The following is a 19744-nucleotide window of genomic DNA, read 5'->3' as shown; positions in this document are numbered from 1 at the left end:
GGCATTCCAAAGAAGTGAGCTTACCACACCTCAGTAAACCACTGCTCATCTCTACTTTGGGCTAGGGACTCAAGGATACATTAGCAGCTACATGCATGGCACACTCCAACCATCGCCAGTACTGTTGGCAGCTGAGTTGCATTTTTGGCTCTTCTGCACCCTTTTTTATAAACTGTCCGTCATGAAGCCAACAATTTTATAGCAGTGCAATACTAAATCTGTTTAATCAGTTAATTTTTCACTTTTAAGAGGTTTTAGTTGAAATTTTATGTTTTTCTTCCACAAGAAGATACATTTGTGGTTTTAAGTCCCAAAAACCATCTCATCTTAGTTTTACATCTTCTTTCTCAGCTTCTCTCTGGAGCTCAGCTGGCAGCTTTATGAGTAATTGGATGAAATATAGCAGATTTCATTTAACACACAGGAAAACCAAATCCTGCAAGGCTGGATGGTGGGTCTGGGTGGGCGGGGCTTGGGGCATAGCTGAGACTGTGACTGCTTTGTTGTGACATCACAAAGTTACAGGAGTCCTGAGGGCTCATTGTAAGGCACAGTTTCTGAATATAGGCTGTTTGTATTTCTCTGTGGACTGAGTGCTTAGTATTAATATAGCACCTAGACCTGGTTTATAATCAACGACATGAGAAATCTCATACTTTTAGTGCAACTTTAATTTTGCATTTATTCTGTTCTCACCAGCTATTTGATCAATAGACCTGTAAATTGATTGCATTGCTTGTCCCCTTCTGCAGGTGATTTTGATGCTGACCAAACTATTTGACTTCAACCTCAACAGTGTGACTGAGAGTTCATTATGGAGGTAAGCTTCTCAAGCTCATAATAGTTCTAGAAAAAGCTTCAAGCTATGAGTTTGGCACAATATATTGGTCAGAAGGCATTGCTGGATTGTTTTAATCCTGTGATTTGAACTGCTCCCGGCTGTGAAGTATAAAGAAAACCAATATTAACAAGGATCTCATAATATGAATTAATGAAACATTCAAAGCTTGAAAAGAGGCAACAGTAAAAGAAAGATCTCTTGACAAGTCAGAATAGCTAACTGCCCTCCATTGGTTTAAATGTCTGTGGGCACCAGAAATCCCTCACATGAAAGCCACTAATCAATACCCCTGGAGCTGGTAGTGTTATCCAGCAAATTACCTTGATCAGCCTTGAACAGTGTAGCCTTGCTCGGAGTGTCAGCCTAATTTCTGACTCTATTCTGATGTAATTTTGGTAGATGCCTACTAGGAAAGAATGTGGCTGCATTAATGTCTCAAAGAAAGTCTTAACTGAAGAAGCTCGCACAGACATGATCAGCTCTGTCTAGGAAGGAGGGAATAAGGATGAAAAGAGATTAACTCCATAAAAACAAAAAGAAGTAAATGATGTTGAAAGGACAGATGATGTTCTCAAGCTGAAAAGACAACTGTTTTTATGCATTGCATGTAATAACTGGCCATAATGTGGCGTTTAAATGAGACCAGTTTTGTGACAGATTTTGAAAAAAATAAAATAAAAAAAGAACATTGGGCACAAGCAGATGTTAACAGTGAATGACATTTGTTTTTCAACCCATTAAATACCACTAAACCTATTTGAACACATCACAGTTGCAGCTTGTTGATGATTTGCACTGAATTTTGAACAAAAGTATGTGTGAAAGCAGAGAAACTTAAATATCAAGGCTGTTCTTATTTACAAGTTTTATTTAAAGCTCTTAAGCTCTTTAAAGTTCTTAAATTATAGTGGCTGTCCAAAAATTTGCAGAGACCTGTCAGGCAGCATTATGAGTAGACATACATAAAATGATGCGCATGACATCTAGGTAATTTCCATGTGATGTAATGGTGCAGCTGTAAAAAACAGGGCATTTTGGGTTTGAATGTTTCACTTGGTTTAAGCATCATGTACTGTAGCTTCAGTGAAGTGTTGACAGAAGCTGATTGTAATAAAATAATACCATATATAAAGGTGTTCAAATTGCAAATATATTAACTACAAGTATTGACAAATAAATGATATATAAGGCTGTATTTCTGTGTTTTCTTTCACTTGTTTCTGCCCTAGTTGGCTCTCCCACAGCAGCGTATTGGCTCTCTCCTCATTAGCTCCAGCTATCCCCTCCTACTGCTCTTGCTGCCTCTGTTGTCACAGTAGCAATGGTTGTAGCCTAGAAATATATGGAATAAATCAACTGGATGGCTAATCACACTGTTTGGACTGTTCAACTTCCCATGTGTGTTTTCTTCAAGATCCTCTCCAGATGTGTTTTAAACTATGTGAACATACTCTGCAATGATTCATTTTTGTTTAACATTGTTTTCCCACATGTAAAGTAAAAAAAAAGGAAAATTGCTAGCAAATTGGAAGCAAATTTATGCTTACTTTGTCATTGAGAAATTCTGGATCAGGCCTTGTGCACTGCCCACCACCGGTGCTTGCACTAGGTTGACAGTTGAAAGAGCAAAGCAAATCAAGATGGTTAGCGGAGGAAACATCGGTGAGACTCAGGCACATATTTGAGCCTCAGTCACACCAAGACAATTTGCTAAGGAGTTTGTTGTGCATAGCAGACTAGAAGATGTATCAGAATGTCATGCATAATCAATTGTTTATGTTTATTAGCTTGCAACTTGGCAGTGGTTGACATAGTGTTAGTGGTTATGCTAATGCAAACTCTTGTTCTCTGTACTGAGAAGGTTTCCAGTTTATTTTGCACACCCTTTATCCTTGCAAGTTGATGGGACAAGTTCCTTAGGTTATATAACATATGAATGCATGGTTGTCTGAATCCGTGTTTATGGGACTATCATTGGTTCACTGCAGTTCCAAGGTGGAAATAGGCAGTCATAGCATTGACTGCTTATTTCACTCATGATGTGTCTTGTATTAAATATAAACCCCATGTGGACATATTAACTAGGTTAGAAACTTGATTTTCTGGTTCAGACTGTCTTTTTGTCTCTTCAGGAGCCCTTTTCTAACAAAAGTTTAATTTAAGGCAACTGGACTTGGTGTAGAGGCCTCTTGATTCTTTGAAAAATATTTTTTCAATATTGAGGGAACAAACATTCAACATCAGAGTTAAAGAATTAAATTAACATTATCTACTTGCCTGAGTGCTTTCAGATCTGACAAATTTAACTGCCTGTAATAATCAGGTGCAGTAAATACACTATATTGCCAAAAGTAATCCCTCACCTGCCTTGACTCACATATGAATTTAAGTGACATCCCATTCTTAATCCATAGGGTTTAATATGATGTTGGTCCACCCTTTGCAGCTATAACAGCTTCAACTCTTCTGGGAATGCTGTCCACAAGGTTCAGGAGTGTGTTTATGGGAATTTGTGACCATTCTTCCAGAAGCGCATTTGTGAAATCACACACTGATGCTGGACAAGAAGGCCTGGCGCTCAGTCTCCGCTCTAATTCATCCCAAAGGTGTTCTATTGGGTTGAGGTCAGGACTCTGTGCAGGCCAGTCAAGTTCATTCACACCAAACTCTCTCATCCATGTCTTTATGGACCTTGCTTTGTGCACTGGTGCACAGTCATGTTGGAAGAGGAAGGGGCCATCTCCAACGCGTCTCCACTGCTCTAGAGTTCAGTGGCGGCATGCTTTACACCACTGCATCCAACGCTTTGCATTGCACTTGGTGATGTATGGCTTGGCTGCAGCTGCTCGGCCATGGAAACCCATTCCATGAAGCTCTCTACATGTTGCAGAAAATTGGCGACCTCTGCGCACTATGCGCCTCAGCATCCGCTGACCCTACTCCGTCAGTTTAAGTGGCCTACCACTTTGTGGCTTAGTTGCTGTCGTTCCCAATTGCTTCAACTTTGATATAATACCACAGACAGTTGACTGTGGAATATTTAGAAGCGAGGAAATTTTACAACTGGACTTGTTGCACAGGTGGCATCCTATCACAGTGCCACGCTGGAATTCAATGAGAGCAACCCATTCTTTCACAAATGTTTGTAGAAACAGTCTGCATGCCTGGGTGCTTGAATTTATACACCTGTGGCCATGGAGGTGATTGGAACACCTGATTTCAATTATTTGGATGGGTGAGTAAATACTTTTGGCAATATAGTGTATCTCTATACTGAGATTTATACTTGCCAGCTTAGTTTTCTGACTTCTAAGTTTAAGCCTGTAGACTAATTTACTTCCCTGCTTGATAGCCTTATTTATTTAAAAGAAGAAGAAGTACACATAACATAAGCAAAAACACCTTGATACATTGTCCTGGGTCTGTAGTTATAGCTTAAGTGTTTTCCTCTTCTTCTAGTCTTTATGGTAAGCTACACTACCTAATACACATGAGTGGTATCAATCTTTTCATCTCTCGCTCAGTAACAAAATAAATAATTTTATGTTTAAGTACTTCTGATATGTTCAAAATTGCTGTCATTTAGACAAATACATTTTGATCTTTGGCATCAAATTAAAAGAAAATAAGATGAGAAAAATATAACTGGAATTTTATATTAGAAAATTTAACACAAATCTAAAATCTTAAAAACTTCATTAAAATAAAAACATAATGACACTACCTCTCTGAGGTTTGGCAGTCTAACATTTGGGATTTCAGAATTTCTAGCTATTGGGATAAAGTCAGTGAGTGTAGTAAAAATGTATTTGGACTTGTTGCTACCTGCTGCCGGTCCTGCCATAACCAGTGCAGTAGCCATATTCATGTGAATTACCATAATAATGGAACCTTTTGCAAAACCTGTATTGATATTACATCACCAGATTGTTTGCAAAAAAACTACTCCGTAACCCTCAACCCATACACTTTGAATATTTTGAAATACATAAACATAATTTTAGTGAATTTGTCTTCAACCAAACCAAGAAACTTTTAGTGATGGACTCTTGTGGATTTCATGTTGCAGTCTTGGAAGATAGTTTGAATATTGACTGATGCAGAACTACTGTTATATGAGAAAAGTATAAGGAGTTTCTCTCCTCCTCTGTCCTCCATAGAGGAAAAGGGCAGCAGGTTCACAGAGGAAACAATGCATGCTTTTCCACAGAGGCTGCCTCATGGTTTAAGCTCTCACCCACAGCTGTGGTAAATGTACCATTATATGACTGCATCTGCCTCATAGAGGCTCAAGTGAGGCTATTGCTCTGTGTCTATATGATGGCACCACATTACCCTCGTAATGGTGCATCCACTACTGATATTACACTTGCGGTATTATAAATCTGATACTTTAAGAAAACAGTGCTTCCAGTAATGGATGGATAATTAAAGGTGCATGTGGATAACCAGATAGATTGACAAAAAGACAGATGAGTGAACAGATAATAGGCATTTTGGGAGAGCGAAGGGGACAGTGGTAGTGCAGGACATTTGTGGGCAATTTACAGCCAGGAAGATGGAGGGAGCAGCAAAGCAACTAGAGATGGCACAAGAACTGAGACCAGGGTATCGAGTTGATGCCAAAATATGAAAATGTGATAGTACTTGTTTTTGTGGTAGGTACTGGAAATGTGTTTCTTCCAGGACTGACAGCAGCAGTATAATAACCATGCAAGTCTCCCAGTCATCAAACTCGAAGTGAAGAAGAAGACAGGCAAGCAAGTAAACAATTGCTGTGTCTCAATTTGTGTACTTCCATACTCACACTTTTTCACAATTTTGAGAATAAGCTCACATTGACAAATATGGAAACATACAGTACACTATAAGTACCTAGATGGTACACACAAAATGGTCAAATAACTGTGTAATGTGAGCTGGGGGTCCCAAACGTTAGTAGGCCACAGTCATTACCAGTCAGTCTGACTGTGTGTGTGTGTGGTGTGTTAGCAGCCTCTGTTTTCTGTTTTTTTGTTTTTTTTTTAAGGAATCAAATTTGGTATTGTGGAATTCCACTGGTATTGGTACCAACTACAAAATTTCTGATATTGTGACATCCCTAAAAGCAACAGATAACTGCACTGAAGAGAACCAAATGGCCTGTCAGAAATCCAGCACTCCTCAGGGAGAGTTTGAAGATAAACCAGGTGTCTCTGTCTGTTGCAGCTCCAAATAGCAGCATGAGGTAACAGCTTGAAACTACCTACATACACATATGACATATGAATGCAAAGAAGCTCACTGGTAAGCTGTATTTATTTATTTTTTATTCTCAGGGTCAGTCATTTGTGTTCTGCTGGGGCCTAGAATTAAGACTTGGCCCCACCTGTACCAGAGCCTGAACTAATCAGCCTGGCTGTACCACCTGATATTCTGATATCTCAGATACAAATCTAAGACCCAAACCTAACTCAAGACCATTACAGCCATTACAGATCATTAGCTTGACAGGACAACTGATTCTGAAATAACCAGACCCAAATTTGTGGAGTATGATTAGGTATCAAAATGGCTCAGACCTAACAAGCCCCAAAAAGTATGAGGTTGAGTGGCAAAATTCTAAAGGTGAGCTCAGATTAAAAATGAAGCAAATTTTGTATTCTTAGGCACACAAATATGCAAATAATCACGAACAGATATGTATTGACTTTCTTGGAGTATTGACACATCCCTGTGAATTGAAAATGTTTCAACATGGGTTAAAAACGTAACTCTGATATTACACTTTTATTCCACTTGATAAATCTACCAAGAGAAAAAAGGAGAAAGACTGGAGGAAAATAACAGAAATAAATGGAATTCCCTGAAATCTGTGTATGTTTCTCCCTATTGTTCAGGTAACATCCAGTGTTACATTTGTGCTTATAAAATTACTATATTACAACAGATTACCATTTGCTAATTTGCAGACAATGTTGATCAGTGATTGGTCATGAGGTATGCACCTTCACAGCTCATGTTTCTGTGTGGCTGCTGTTTGGCACTGAACATGCTCCTGCTCTCTTCCATTCACTTAACACAGTCAAAACAAGGAGCACATTCACTGAAAATATTGGCGACCCTTCTCTAGGGAGAGGAGTTATGGTCTGCTCGACAAGTACTAGATTTGTGGCTGTTTCCTCGTGAACAAAAAATTCCAATTCCATTAACAATTTTATTTCTTTTTTGATTACAAAGCAGGTCTAGGTACTATATTAAGACTGTGAAAGTATCAAAGCACTCAGTCTAGCAAGAAATGTACACAGCCCATATTCAGAAACTACGTTAAAATAAGCTATCAGGACTTCTGTAACTTTGTGATGTCACAACAAGAAACCACCCTCAGCCATTTCTGCAAGCACGGCCCACCCGGACCCACCAGCCAATCTTGCAAGGTATGGTTTTTCTGAGTGTTGTACCTGAAAATCTTCTATATTTATATTTGATCACTTAGATAACAGTAGTGGTACACAGAACCACACATATATCTTCTTCAAATCTAAACTTCAAATAAAACACTGTCAAAGTTTAAAATATGGGACCTTTAAAGGCATCTTAAAAGTCACCAAATCTAGTGAGAAAGTTGCAAAATTGGCAACAATGATAACATCTGTATAGTTGGCTGTTTTTGGCAAATAAATAGAACACACAGTAACTGGTTCAATTTTCACAACCCATATAAGCCAAAAAATGTAACGTGGTAATATATCTGAGTTCCATAAGAAGATATATTCGTACCACTGACAGCTCATTCTAAGGCATGCACTTGTATTTTTATTTTCATTATATGCTTGGCTAGACATCATTTGGCCTGTCAATAATACTATATTTTCACAAAAAGGATTTTACACACCAAATTTCAACATATTAGTGGATACAGAAAAGGGTCAGTGGTCCATATATAATGCATATACTGAGTTTTGGAACTACATTCCCATCATGCTTTGGGTGATGCATGAAGGAAATTTAATTGTGTCATGGGGGTCAGTGAGCTATGTGAGGCCCAGTTAGCAGCAAAATTTTATCAGTCCACATACAGCCCAGTTTGCACGTGCCAGAACAAAAACATTCAACCCAATATCAAGTTGGCATAGTCTTGGCTGCGAGGTATGGCTGCAGCATAGACCAATAGCTCTAGATGGAGTCTAGCAAATACTCCACCAAGTCTGAGCTGAGCAATACAACTAAAGAGCGCTCCAACTAGTGGCCCAAGTAAAACAACCCACAACTAAGCCAGACATACACCACAAGTGCCAAACTCAGCCCAATACCAGTTCTGGTGATCGTCCAAAGTCGAATGTTAAAGGTAATGTTAATTATTGTTATGTTGTTAATTTCCTGTAACTTCCCCCATGCCAGCACTTAGCCCTGATACAAGATAGAAGCAGGTTACATGTAGATATGGCTGCTCTTTTATTAAATAGCCTAATACATAATATACACAATTTAAGTACTCACGTCTTATAGACACACAGGAAGGAGAACCAGCAAACAGGAAGCAAGAGTCCAGAAAATCATCAGGTGCAAGTGAAACAAAATCCATAAACTTCAGCTGTGAGTGAAGTAATGTTAAAAATTCATGAATTGCAGCAATAAGTGAAGTCAAGAACGGCAAGTAAAACTCCAACAAGTCACAGATAAATTCAAATAACTTAACATTCATAAATATACAGTGCATTCAATTGAATGAGCAATTTTGATTAAATACAGTTATTCCTGTGCCCAAGGACAATTAAGTGTGTATTTGTAAACATGCATCATTCTCTCTTAAAGCTAGAAATGAGAAAGAATCCTCAAATCAAGTTACGCCATAGACAATGCATAGGGCACTGACTTTGTGAAGTATCAGCACTTGTGTAGTCCATTAAAATATGAATTAGATTTCATGAGTGACGGATAAATTACATTACTCTTTTTAATTGAATCCACCCACATCAAGTGCTATTTAGTACAAATGAACAATTTAGAATAAAACCACACTCTGGAAGTATAGACTTGCTTGCAAATGTCATAATTTAAAAAATTTAAAGGCTTGCTCTAATCAGTCATGCTACTGACATTATTCAGCAGAAATTTCTGATTGTACTGAAGTAAAAGCACTGCCACTTAAAATAGATTATACTTAAGGAGAAGTTAAAATACTTGTGTAAAAATGTACTCAGACAAAAGTACAAAGTAAATCAGTTAAAATGTACTCTGAGTAATCATTACTGCATTACATTTTAAAAGGGGGTAGGGAAGAGTTTAAAAAATAAATGTATTAAATTATTTCATTAATCTCTAGGCTACCAGGCATATATGCAGGCACATTTGCATTGACATTACAGTGTATATACTGTATCATCTCTTAATTTGTAGATAAAGTAGACTTATTTTTATTTTTATTGCATGCTAAGTATCGCATTGAGACTGGATCAAAGCACATATTTTTGAAATTGAAGTTGTTTTGCATTTGCAAGCTTTATATTTTATTATCAAGTTTTATGAAATATATAACTCCTTGTACTTTTTCCAGATAGAGCCATTCCTGTATCATACTATATTTAGTCGTAATTTTTACCATTTTTCACAAAAACACAGGTGGGAAATATAGGTTCCTGTGATCACATGTTAAAAAGAAATCAGCACTTAATCAGCTAATAAAGTCAAATACAAATTAGATATAGAAAATAAATTCCCCATGCCCTTTTAGGGAGGAAATAATGAGAAATGTAGCTCCATAACCACAGTATATGGGTATGGTATGGGCATTCTGGTTAGGTAAAGAGCTCTGCTCCTTTTTTCCTAATTCTAACCGTGAACCTACAAAGTTTTTGGCCCTTGAATGGAATCTAAAATGAAGACAGACATGATAACATAACATGACAACATAACATAATTTGATTACATGACATAATCGGGGCACCTTTAACTTCATTGAGTAAAAAGCTGATAAGGCTGGCAAGCATGGCGTAATGAGACTGTCTTTTGAGTGAACTGACCCACTGCTTTTGTAACTGATTTGTTTAATGAAGTGAGATACATTAAAACAATCAATAAAAAATTATTTAAATAATTAAAAGTTCTTTGAAGCTCTAAATATATTATCAAGAGATGTTTCTCACATGTTTTACTGCAAACTAAAATTAAAAACGTTAGAACCTTGGCAACAAAAAAACAAATTAATAAATGTAAATTGCTTCAGATTCCTATAACTTTTTTGGGGGGGCAAATCTGCATCATGGAAAGTACACTGGAACCATGGATATGATTCTAGGAGCATATGTATGACATCTGTGTGTTTTTATTTGAGTTATGAATCTGATAAGCAGGGGTTCCCTTACTGGTGCAAAATGCATCAATAAGGCACAAAGTATTAAAGGTTTTATTTGTCTCTCTGGCAAAAATTGTGCATATTGGCATACATACATACATACATACATATAACAGCTTTTGTCCAACTTGTAACCTGAATATGAGGGGTCTTGGGATGCTTTTGTCTTATAATCTTTAAACTTAGATTTTTTTGAAACATAGTCTTGTGTGGTGATGCTTTCAGAATGGAAGTTTTCCACCCAACCTGATGGACTGGAGTATGATGAAAAGGGTTAGTGGATGTGGGAGGGAAGGGTATGATTTAGCCTGTTGCTATATACTGTAAAATATGCTGTCAGAGCACGCTGAGGGTTACATAAATTCATCGTGGACCACTCATCTTAGCTGCCATTTGTTTTGTGTCTCAAACAGTGTTGCTGGTGCTTCCTCTTTGTTAATTCAGTGAATGTCCTCATGTTACCCATCCAAGATGCATGTAGCTCTCATGTAAATGCTGTGAAGTAGCTGCCTATCAATATATAGTAGACTCTGGAAATTTGATAGACATAATCCTAATCCATTTCAGAGATTGAAAAGAGGGGTTGAATTAAGTAAGTAAGTAAGTAATGTCCTTTGACTTTTGCAGTGAAATGCTGCATATGTTTTATCAGTCAGTGGTGGCATATCACATAAAAACACAAAGAGAATTGACAAGCTAATAAAAAGGCTGGGTCTTTGCTTGGAAGGAGCCTGGACTCATTTACCCCTTTTCCACCAAACTGGTTCCAGGGCTGGTTCAGAGCTAGAACCAGACTTAGCACCAGTTCTTTGGTTTTCCACAGACAAAGCACCGGTTCCTGGCTCTCAAAACCGGTGCTAGGCAAGCACCAACTCCTTGCTGGGCCAGTAGAAAGAACCACGTTACGTTGGGGGCTTCGGGCTTACGTCAGCGAGCGGGGGCGGGATTATTGATCGTCTTCTCGAGCGTGATCGCTGTTCGCTGCATAATCGTCGAGCAGTATTTACTTGCTGGATTGCCAAATTTAGCTCCCCAAGAAAGGCTCGAAAAGCCAACAGCAACACTTGAACTGCAACCATACCTGTCAAGTTTCGGATTTGAAAATAAGGGAAATTTTCCGGCGCCCGCCGCAAGCAGTCTAACCACCCCAACCAAGCTCCAGTATCCCTTACATTTTAAGACAGGTGTACAAGAAAGCTAAAATCACCACCTGTCAACCACTTAAGCCTACCTTTGTTGACATTGACATGCTGTGAACATTCATTATAGCCTGAATGAAAACACAAAAGGGTATATATGAAAAGTATTTATTTAATGTCTTATTTGCATATTATCTGTTCAACATTGCTTGTTACATTTTATTTTCATTCCACATATTCTTTTCATTTCATATTGCTTTTCTTTCACAGTTTTCTCTCTATCGCGTCCATCCATCTTTTATTATCACGAGGCTAGTGACAGAGCTCAGGGCAGAGGTCAGGGGATGTTTTTTTTTTTTTTTTTTACTCCGCCCGGGCCCGGTATTATTATTTTTTAATAACGCAGGTTAAAATACGGGATATTTACGGGAAAATACTAATACGGGAGGACGGCGGGAAAGAAGGGTAAAATACGGGACTTTCCCGGCCAAAACGGGATACTTGACAGGTATGACCGCAACGTAGTCCTCCATCTTTGTTGTGGTGATTGAATTTGGCGCTTGTTCTATTGAGGAAATGACGTGACATATACGTATACATTGACGTGGTGACGTGGCTCTCTGGCTGGCACCGCCTGTGGAAAAGCAAACCGGTTCGCAGTTGAACCAACCACGAACCAGCTCTAGCACCAGCACTAGCACCAGCCCTGGAACCAGTTTGGTGGAAAAGGGGTAATTGAAGACTGTTGTGGACTCATGCACTGTGAGATGCAGGCCAACTTGGACAATACCAACCAACCTCTCCACAACATCCTTGTAGTCCAGAGAAGCAGCTATACCAGCAGACAGCGTCTTATCTCTCTGCGCCGCAGGACTGAGCAGTTAAGGAAATCCTTTGTTCCCACTGCCATTAGACTAATAACTCAGACAAAGGCAGTGGATAATGACACAGACTCAAATCTTAATTTTACTAAATACCGTATTTTCTGCACTATAGGGCGCACTGGATTATAAGGCGCACTGTCAATGAATGGTCTATTTTCTAACTTTTTTCATATATAAAGCGCACCGGACTATAAGGCGTATTAAGCGAAACAAAACAGTCAGATAAGTCAGTCAGACTTTATTAAACGCATTCACAATAACTCTCAACATTGTTCAAATGTTAATGAGCGTATTCACAATAACGCCCAACCTTGTTCAGTTGTAACACGTAAAAAAAACACAGTCTGATACCGCTAAATCAAATGTTAGCGTATTCACAATAATTCTCAAAATTGTTCAATTATAACACGTAAAATACAACACAATACACTCACTTTTTCAGCTCATTCCTCCACTTCCGTACCATTGATTCATTAATGTTGAATTCTCTCGCAGCTGCTCTATTCCCATGTTCTACTGCGTGACCTTGAGTTTGAAGTCTGCGTCGTAAGCGTGTCTCTTGACAGGTGCCATTTTGGGGTCCTTATACACACACACTGTAATATTATAGTGAAGCACAGTATGTATTACTCCGCGACGCTCCTGACTACGATAGCCATAATGCTGCAAGCGGTGCGGCTTTGTAGTTGACGTTTGTAGTCGTACTAAAACATTTTGACTGAGCACCGTGTACCACACAAAATCGCTTTGAGGTCAGTAAGCACAACCAGAATTATCCATATATAAGGTGCTCCGGATTATAAGGCGCACTGTCGTTTTTTGAGAAAATTAAAGGCTTATAGTCCGGAAAATACAGTACATGAATAAGCTACTGGATAACTTTGAATTTCCCTAAAGGGATAAATAAAGTACTTCTTATCTTATCTTATCTTATCTTAAGAAAGACTTAGGCTTTCGGTTGAGTGTGTGTGTGTGTGTGTGTGTGTGAGTGAATGAGTTTTTAAGACCTAATAATAATAATAGCTTTTCCTAATAGCATAACCAGAATTCATTTTCCTTAGTGAGCCATAATGTGAATGATATCATTCTTGTGTGCTAATACAATGTCTCATTAACTCCCCCCTTGTTTAATGTAACATATTAACAGCAAAGTTTTGGCTTACCTGCATCCCCTGTGGTGACAACATCATTGGCTGTAAATAAAGATGAACGTAACCTCCGTGATGTCACCCATAGGTTTCTGAACAGTTATTTTGAAGCTTAGAGTGGGCCACTCCATCTTGCTATGGCCTGACTCTGCCTAACTCCCAGCTAATCCAAAAAATGGGCAAAGAGGCCAAGACTTGGTGCATATCGCTTTATGGCAAGCAAATGCTCACTCACCTGTCACTCAAATCAGTACACCCTAAATTATGCATAACCTTAAGCCTTAATAAAATTTAAACAGATGAGTTACAGTTGTCATGAAGGAGGAAATTAGCTATTGGTTCCAAATCCATTCTTTTGTACCAGGCTGTAAACATGTTTATTTCTGCTGTAAAGTTGGACATTTTAACATGGGAGTCTGAGGATTGACTCACTTTTGGAGCCAGCCTCAAGTGGCCATTCAAAGAAGTGCTGTTTTTGGCACTCATGTCTTTCCTGTCCAACATCTGCACAGCAGTGCAGTCAAACCTTCAAAAGAAACAAGCAAGGTGGAAAAGTTGAATTTAGAATCATCGAACTTGAGAATTCAAACCATTTAATGTAACTTTCATCTTCCCTGGATCTCCTGGGGTCACGCCAGTTTATTGGTTGATGTTGAAGATTGCTACGACACTAAAAAATAAGTCATTGGCCCCTAAATCAAGGGATTCTGTGAGAGGGGTCTCTGATGAGCCAATCAATGGCCTTATGTCATTGTTCCATGGTCCTGGGTGTTGATGTTTTCTGATAAATTATACTGGACTCATCCTGGAAAGGTTTGTCTGGTGGCAATGTTTTTGTTCAACATTGAAACCACCCTGTAATAAATCTCAAAGGGCATATACATGAGTCAAAATTTCCAGTGTGCCGTGAATAGTTCTGTATTGTCATGGCTGTTTGTAAACTTCAATTGTGAAGTTCTGAGAAAATTCACAACCCTTCAAACAAGTATGTTAGATTGGATTTAACAGCTACATGCTAGGAAGTTAGAGAGAAAAAAAAAACAAAAAAACATCAGTCGATGAATGATTGCTTCATTTGAAGTTACATAAAGCATTCCTTTGTGTCTTTGCTGCATTTTTAGGATTTGCATGCTTTGGGATATATGAGGAGACATCAGGGACATTATCTAGAAATACCATGCATAAACACAAACCAAACTCATTCATATAAACAGCTGAAAACCTCACACACATACAAGTGAAAAGCTTTTACATATACACAACTGTTACACACAACTGAAGAGCTTTTCACATAGAAGAGCTTTTCAGCAAATTGTTCTCATATACATAGCTGAAATGCTTCCTTATATTATTGTGATAAGGGAAGAGGATTTCAGTTAAACCAGATGGTGGTTGAGGAAAGAAAGTGTGTATCTCATAATACCATAGATTGTATGTAAAAATGGATATAGAGTCCCTGGTTTGTTTTTTTCTTGTTATTTGTTGGTGGAGTTGGAGTTTGCCACTGACAGCTTTGCTGTTAGTTTTAACCCTCCTGTTATGTTCCGGGTCAAATTGACCCGTTTTAAAGTTTGAAGAGCTAGGAAAAATAGTTAAAAGTATTTTTTCAGTATGAATCTTCTTCTGCTTGCCTTAATTAGTGTAATCAACATATAATATGAAAATGGTTGATCTCACATATTTGCAACCACCCCCTGCATGTTTATATCACATAGATACTGTTCGGGTCAATTTGACCCAGCAGTCAAACTGGAGGTAAAAGGGTGTCAGAAATGTCACAACTGTGAGACATATTTCATCCCAATCACTCACACACACACACACACACACACACACACACACACACACGTGCAGGTGTTATGATATTTGACGAGAACCATTTATGTTCTCGCGGGAAAACTCCACCCACATTCAGTGGACACTCAACAGGGGAGGGGCAAAATATATAAAAGATTCTCTGCATGGGAGTCCTACCAACATTACACTCTGTCAGGCAAACCTTTACAAATTGAGCAGCAGAAGCAAAAGGATGACAGTCCAGAAGGCTCTGGAAGTCATCATTGATCATGACAGTGAAATGGAGGAGGATGTGTCTGAAGATGAAGACCATCTTGAGCTAAATTCTGATTCTAATGATTCTGATTTTGAACCAGATGAGGGAATTGCTATTCCTATTCCTCCAAGCAAGACATTCATGTCAAAAAATGGTGAAATACAGTGGTCTTCATCCCCAAATATGCGTCAGGCAAAACTGTGTGCAGAAAACATAATCAAGACAGTGCCAGGGCCCACTAGGATGGCAGTGACTCGTGTGACTGACATCAAGTCAACTTTTGAGCTGGTCGTGCCAGATTCAATACAGAAAATCATTCTGGAAATGACTAATCTGGAAGGGAGGCGTGTTTTTGGGGAGAATTGGAAGGAGCTAGACAAAACACATTTAGATGCATATTTGGGGATCCTCATCCTTGCTGGGGTCTATAAGTCGAAGGATGAATCGACAGCCAGTCTGTAGGATGCAGAGACAGGCAGGGCTATATTTCGAGCCACAATGTCTCTGGAGACTTTTCACATTTTCTCCAGAGTAATCCGATTTGATGATCGAGAGACAAGGGAAGGTAGACGGGAGAGAGACAAGCTGGCAGCTATTAGGACTGTGTGGGACAAGTGGGTAGAGCAACTTCCACTACTCTATAACCCAGGCCCTAATATCACAGTGGATGAAAGGCTGGTGGCATTCAGAGGTCGCTGCCCATTTAGGCAATACATGCCTTCCACACCAGCTAAATATGGAATAAAAATCTGGGCAGCATGTGATGCTAACACCAGCTATGCATTGAACATACAGGTTTACACTGGAAAGCCGGTTGGAGGAGCCCCAGAGAAGAATCAGAGCACAAGGGTCGTGCTCGACATGGCACAGGGTCTCAGGGGGCACAACATAACCTGTGACAATTTTTTCACAAACTACAATTTGGATCAGGAGCTTCAAAGAGAAAGCTCACAATGTAAGTGTTATGTTTCAATGTTATGTAAAACTATCGTGTTTCATATGTTGGTCTTTCAAAAGCAATAAAGTGGTGAAACATTTAAAAAAAAGTTTAAACATGCATTTTTTTAAATGAAAAACGAGTGAACCATTACCTGTTAGAGGTAAGGAACACCATTGCACTAAATATTGATAGAATGGAGTTAGTAATGAAATATTCACAGTGCTTGTTAGGATTTTTTTGGTTTCGGACATCTTTTGGTTAATTAAACATGCACTGGGTCAAATTGATCCGGGAACACCATTGCTGTTCCTGACAAATGAACATAACAGGAGGGTTAATCTACTAACTAATACTCTCACTTTGGTGGCATTGTGTGAAAGAGAGAGAAAGAATCATTCCAATACATGTTTTGATGCCAATAAAATGAACAGGACCTGCAAAAACACTTAATCAAAGAACATTAATATTAACGCACACTCACATGAAGTTGAACTGCACTTCATGTAAAAGGGTCAACTATACAGCAGTAATGTGTAGTTGTATTATAATTACAAAAAATCTATGTTAATAGTTATAGCCTGACCTATTAGTCCTCCCGAGTCAATATGTGGAATGTTTAAGAGTCAGGTTCAGTATTAGGTACAGCACTTCACAACATGGGGTCTCTGCTATAAAGTGGGGTCTCCCACCTTTCCCTCTCCCCGTTTTGCTGTTGTACTCCATCTGAGTGGAAAGTGACAACATTGTGACCACAGAAATTTCCACGTCTTAGCCTGTCTGTTAAATTACATTAATGAATTCAATTGCTATTTAATTTATCATGTAGTAAACTAAAATACTGTGTTGTTTAATTTGTGTAGGGGCAAAATTACATGAACGCAATTGATAGGAGGATTTTGCTACCTCTTTTGTGAGAATAGATCACCTCCAACGATCCTGGTCTTTGCCTCTTCATCAAAACACAATGCACACAATGCTAGTCCCTAATCAGGTACATTCATTCAACCAGGAGAAGACCAGACAGCAACACTGTCATGAATAAGTCTCCTGTGGTAGAACATAATGACATGGACAACCTGCTGTCACTTTACATACTCACTAAGTTAAGTAATATAACCTCCTCAGATTTACAGCACCAATTTTGAGACACAATGTTACCATATGTTTTACCCTTTATATATGGTGTGTGGTTTCACCACAAGGGGCTACACACAGTCAGCTTACACACATGCTTAAAATGTGTGTAAACTAGCACTAGTAGTTTAAGCTACAATAACATTACAAGGTTCCTCTGCATGTGTGTGATATTTGCCAATTGTGGACATACAGTATATGCAAATAGCTACTAAGATCATTTGGTTATAAACTGTAGCTCAAATTACGGAAGCTTACTTTGTAAGCAGCGTTTTAGCATGGCAGAGCCAAGAGCTTGGTGCAGTCAGGTTGCCGATGTAGGTGGCTGTGCATATTGTCCTCGGGTATTTGGTCAGTTTTACCCCTTGCTCCTCCCCAACTCTGCTCTCTCGTGTTTTTTTCTGGTTTCAAATAAACAAGTTTGTGATGGCCAAATTACCAGACTAGAGGCTTCAAAATGGCAGTTCACGAACCAATGGGGGACATCATGGTGGACTGTCATTTGGTTTTAACTGAAATATTTATTGAAGCAGATGACAATGAATATTATAAGGTAGCATTTCAGCTGTGTATGAGAACATTTTACAAGTATGTGTGCAACATTTTTCAGTAGTGTGTACAGAAAGTTTCACTAGTTTTTGAGAGCTTTTAATTGTGTGTGTGAGTGTTTCAGCTGTGTATATTAGCACATTTATAGTATGTGTGATTTCAGTAGTTTTTATGAGCTTTTCAGTTGTATATATGTGACCACATTATTTTTCAGTTTCTTGTGTTTTTCACTTGTATTTCATAGAATGATTCATCATCAATAAATCATTAATCAATGTGCATGAAGCTGCTGCAAAATAACCACAAAAATCTGTGTATGCATCAAACTGGTCAGTTTTAACTATGATCTGTCAGGTTACACAATGCATTAAGTCAGGTCTTACAAATGGTGACATCCAAGGAATACACTGGACACACAGTTCCCAGTGAAAAATTTAATATAGCAGTTTAGAGTACATCACTGACTAGTCCTCACTGAAAAACACCAGGTTATGGGGGGTAGCAGGTGCAGGAGCCTTTCCAACCTCTTTGGCAAAGCTACATGCACATGTTTAGATAATTGTACATAAAATATGTCAGCTACTACAGACATTCCATATTTTACATGCAATATGATATGATTCGGCAGATACATGAAATACACAAAAATGTATGCTCACATATACAGTATTTTAATACAGCTGAATTCCCAATAAAGCTGTTCTCATTTCCATGTTTTTTTTCTGTTTCTGTTGTCAGACAAGTGAACAAGTTTGAAATGGTGACTGAAATGTGGCCCATTAAGACTACATTTTAATCAGCAGTCACATCCAAGCTATTTCCAAGGTGCTGCTCTGTACTGTTTAAATCCTAATTTTATAATCATATTGTGTGACAAAATCATTTGACACATCCTTTATAAACCTGACTTTGTTCATGGGGGCACTTTTTGTTGATAACTTTGAAAGGTCAACCCATACAAGCACATTAAAGGTCACATATTTTACACAGTTTCAGTCTTTTATTTGAAGCGTTGATATCCATTAGAAGATGTGTTTGTGGTTTTAAGTACCAAAAACCCTCTCAATGTAGTTTTACATATGCTCTCTCAGGCTTCTCTCTGGAACTCTAGTAACAACAAGTCAGTGAGCCAATAAGGAGAGATTCTCATTGGCCAAGCTTTGGGCATGACTGAGAGTGGTGACTGCTTTGTTGAGACATCACAAAGTTACAGAATTTCTGACGGGCCATTTTAGGCACAGTTTCTGAATACAGGCAATTCTCTGTGGACTGAGCACTTTGATACTTTCACAGTATAAGTATAGAACCCAAACCTGCTTTAAAATCAAAAAAGACATTGAATTCTCACTTTATACAATATGGGACCTTTAATGTCTAAAATATTGTAGCAGCATTAACTGGAAGTAAGGGCTGGGGCTGTACACAGTGAAAAGGGATGTGCACAGCCATATCCACTTTTGGAAGATATGTGAACTCTTCTTATGCCTTAAAATAGCTATACCTGAAGTTTTACACTAAAATATATCAAATGTGTCAGATATGTGAAAACAATGTTACTATGTTAAAGTCATTCATAGTGATGAACTATCACCTGAATCTGCTCCCATCAGCTTCATAGAGATTTTTGGTGAGTTTTAGCCTGTTATTCAGTTTCCTGGTCTATAAACTTACTGTTCATCACTGTTCATCATATTGTTCATTCTCTCTTAAAGAAGATTTTAA

At 38.4% G+C, this 19744-nt stretch overlaps 1 protein-coding gene and 1 pseudogene across 1 annotated transcript in view; both read left to right on the top strand.

Annotated features, from left to right (window-relative positions):
* sorcs1 (sortilin-related VPS10 domain containing receptor 1) overlaps positions 1–19744 on the top strand; it is a 192621-nt gene that overhangs the window by 93144 nt on the left and 79733 nt on the right. The window contains exon 2 of the mRNA XM_071505419.1: positions 753–820. Within this exon, the coding sequence (XP_071361520.1) occupies positions 753–820 (68 nt within the window). The remainder of the gene's footprint in view (positions 1–752; positions 821–19744) is intronic.
* On the top strand, positions 15376–18768 carry LOC139635959 (piggyBac transposable element-derived protein 4-like; annotated as a pseudogene).

The sequence above is a fragment of the Trachinotus anak genome, unplaced genomic scaffold, assembly GCF_046630095.1.
Source record: "Trachinotus anak isolate AG129_WGS33_773 ecotype Australia unplaced genomic scaffold, CSIRO_AGI_Tana_v1 ptg000019l, whole genome shotgun sequence".
Classification (NCBI taxonomy): Eukaryota; Metazoa; Chordata; class Actinopteri; order Carangiformes; family Carangidae; genus Trachinotus; species Trachinotus anak.
The sequence above is the reverse complement of the archived record's forward strand: the minus strand, read 5'-3'. Positions and strand labels throughout refer to the sequence as shown.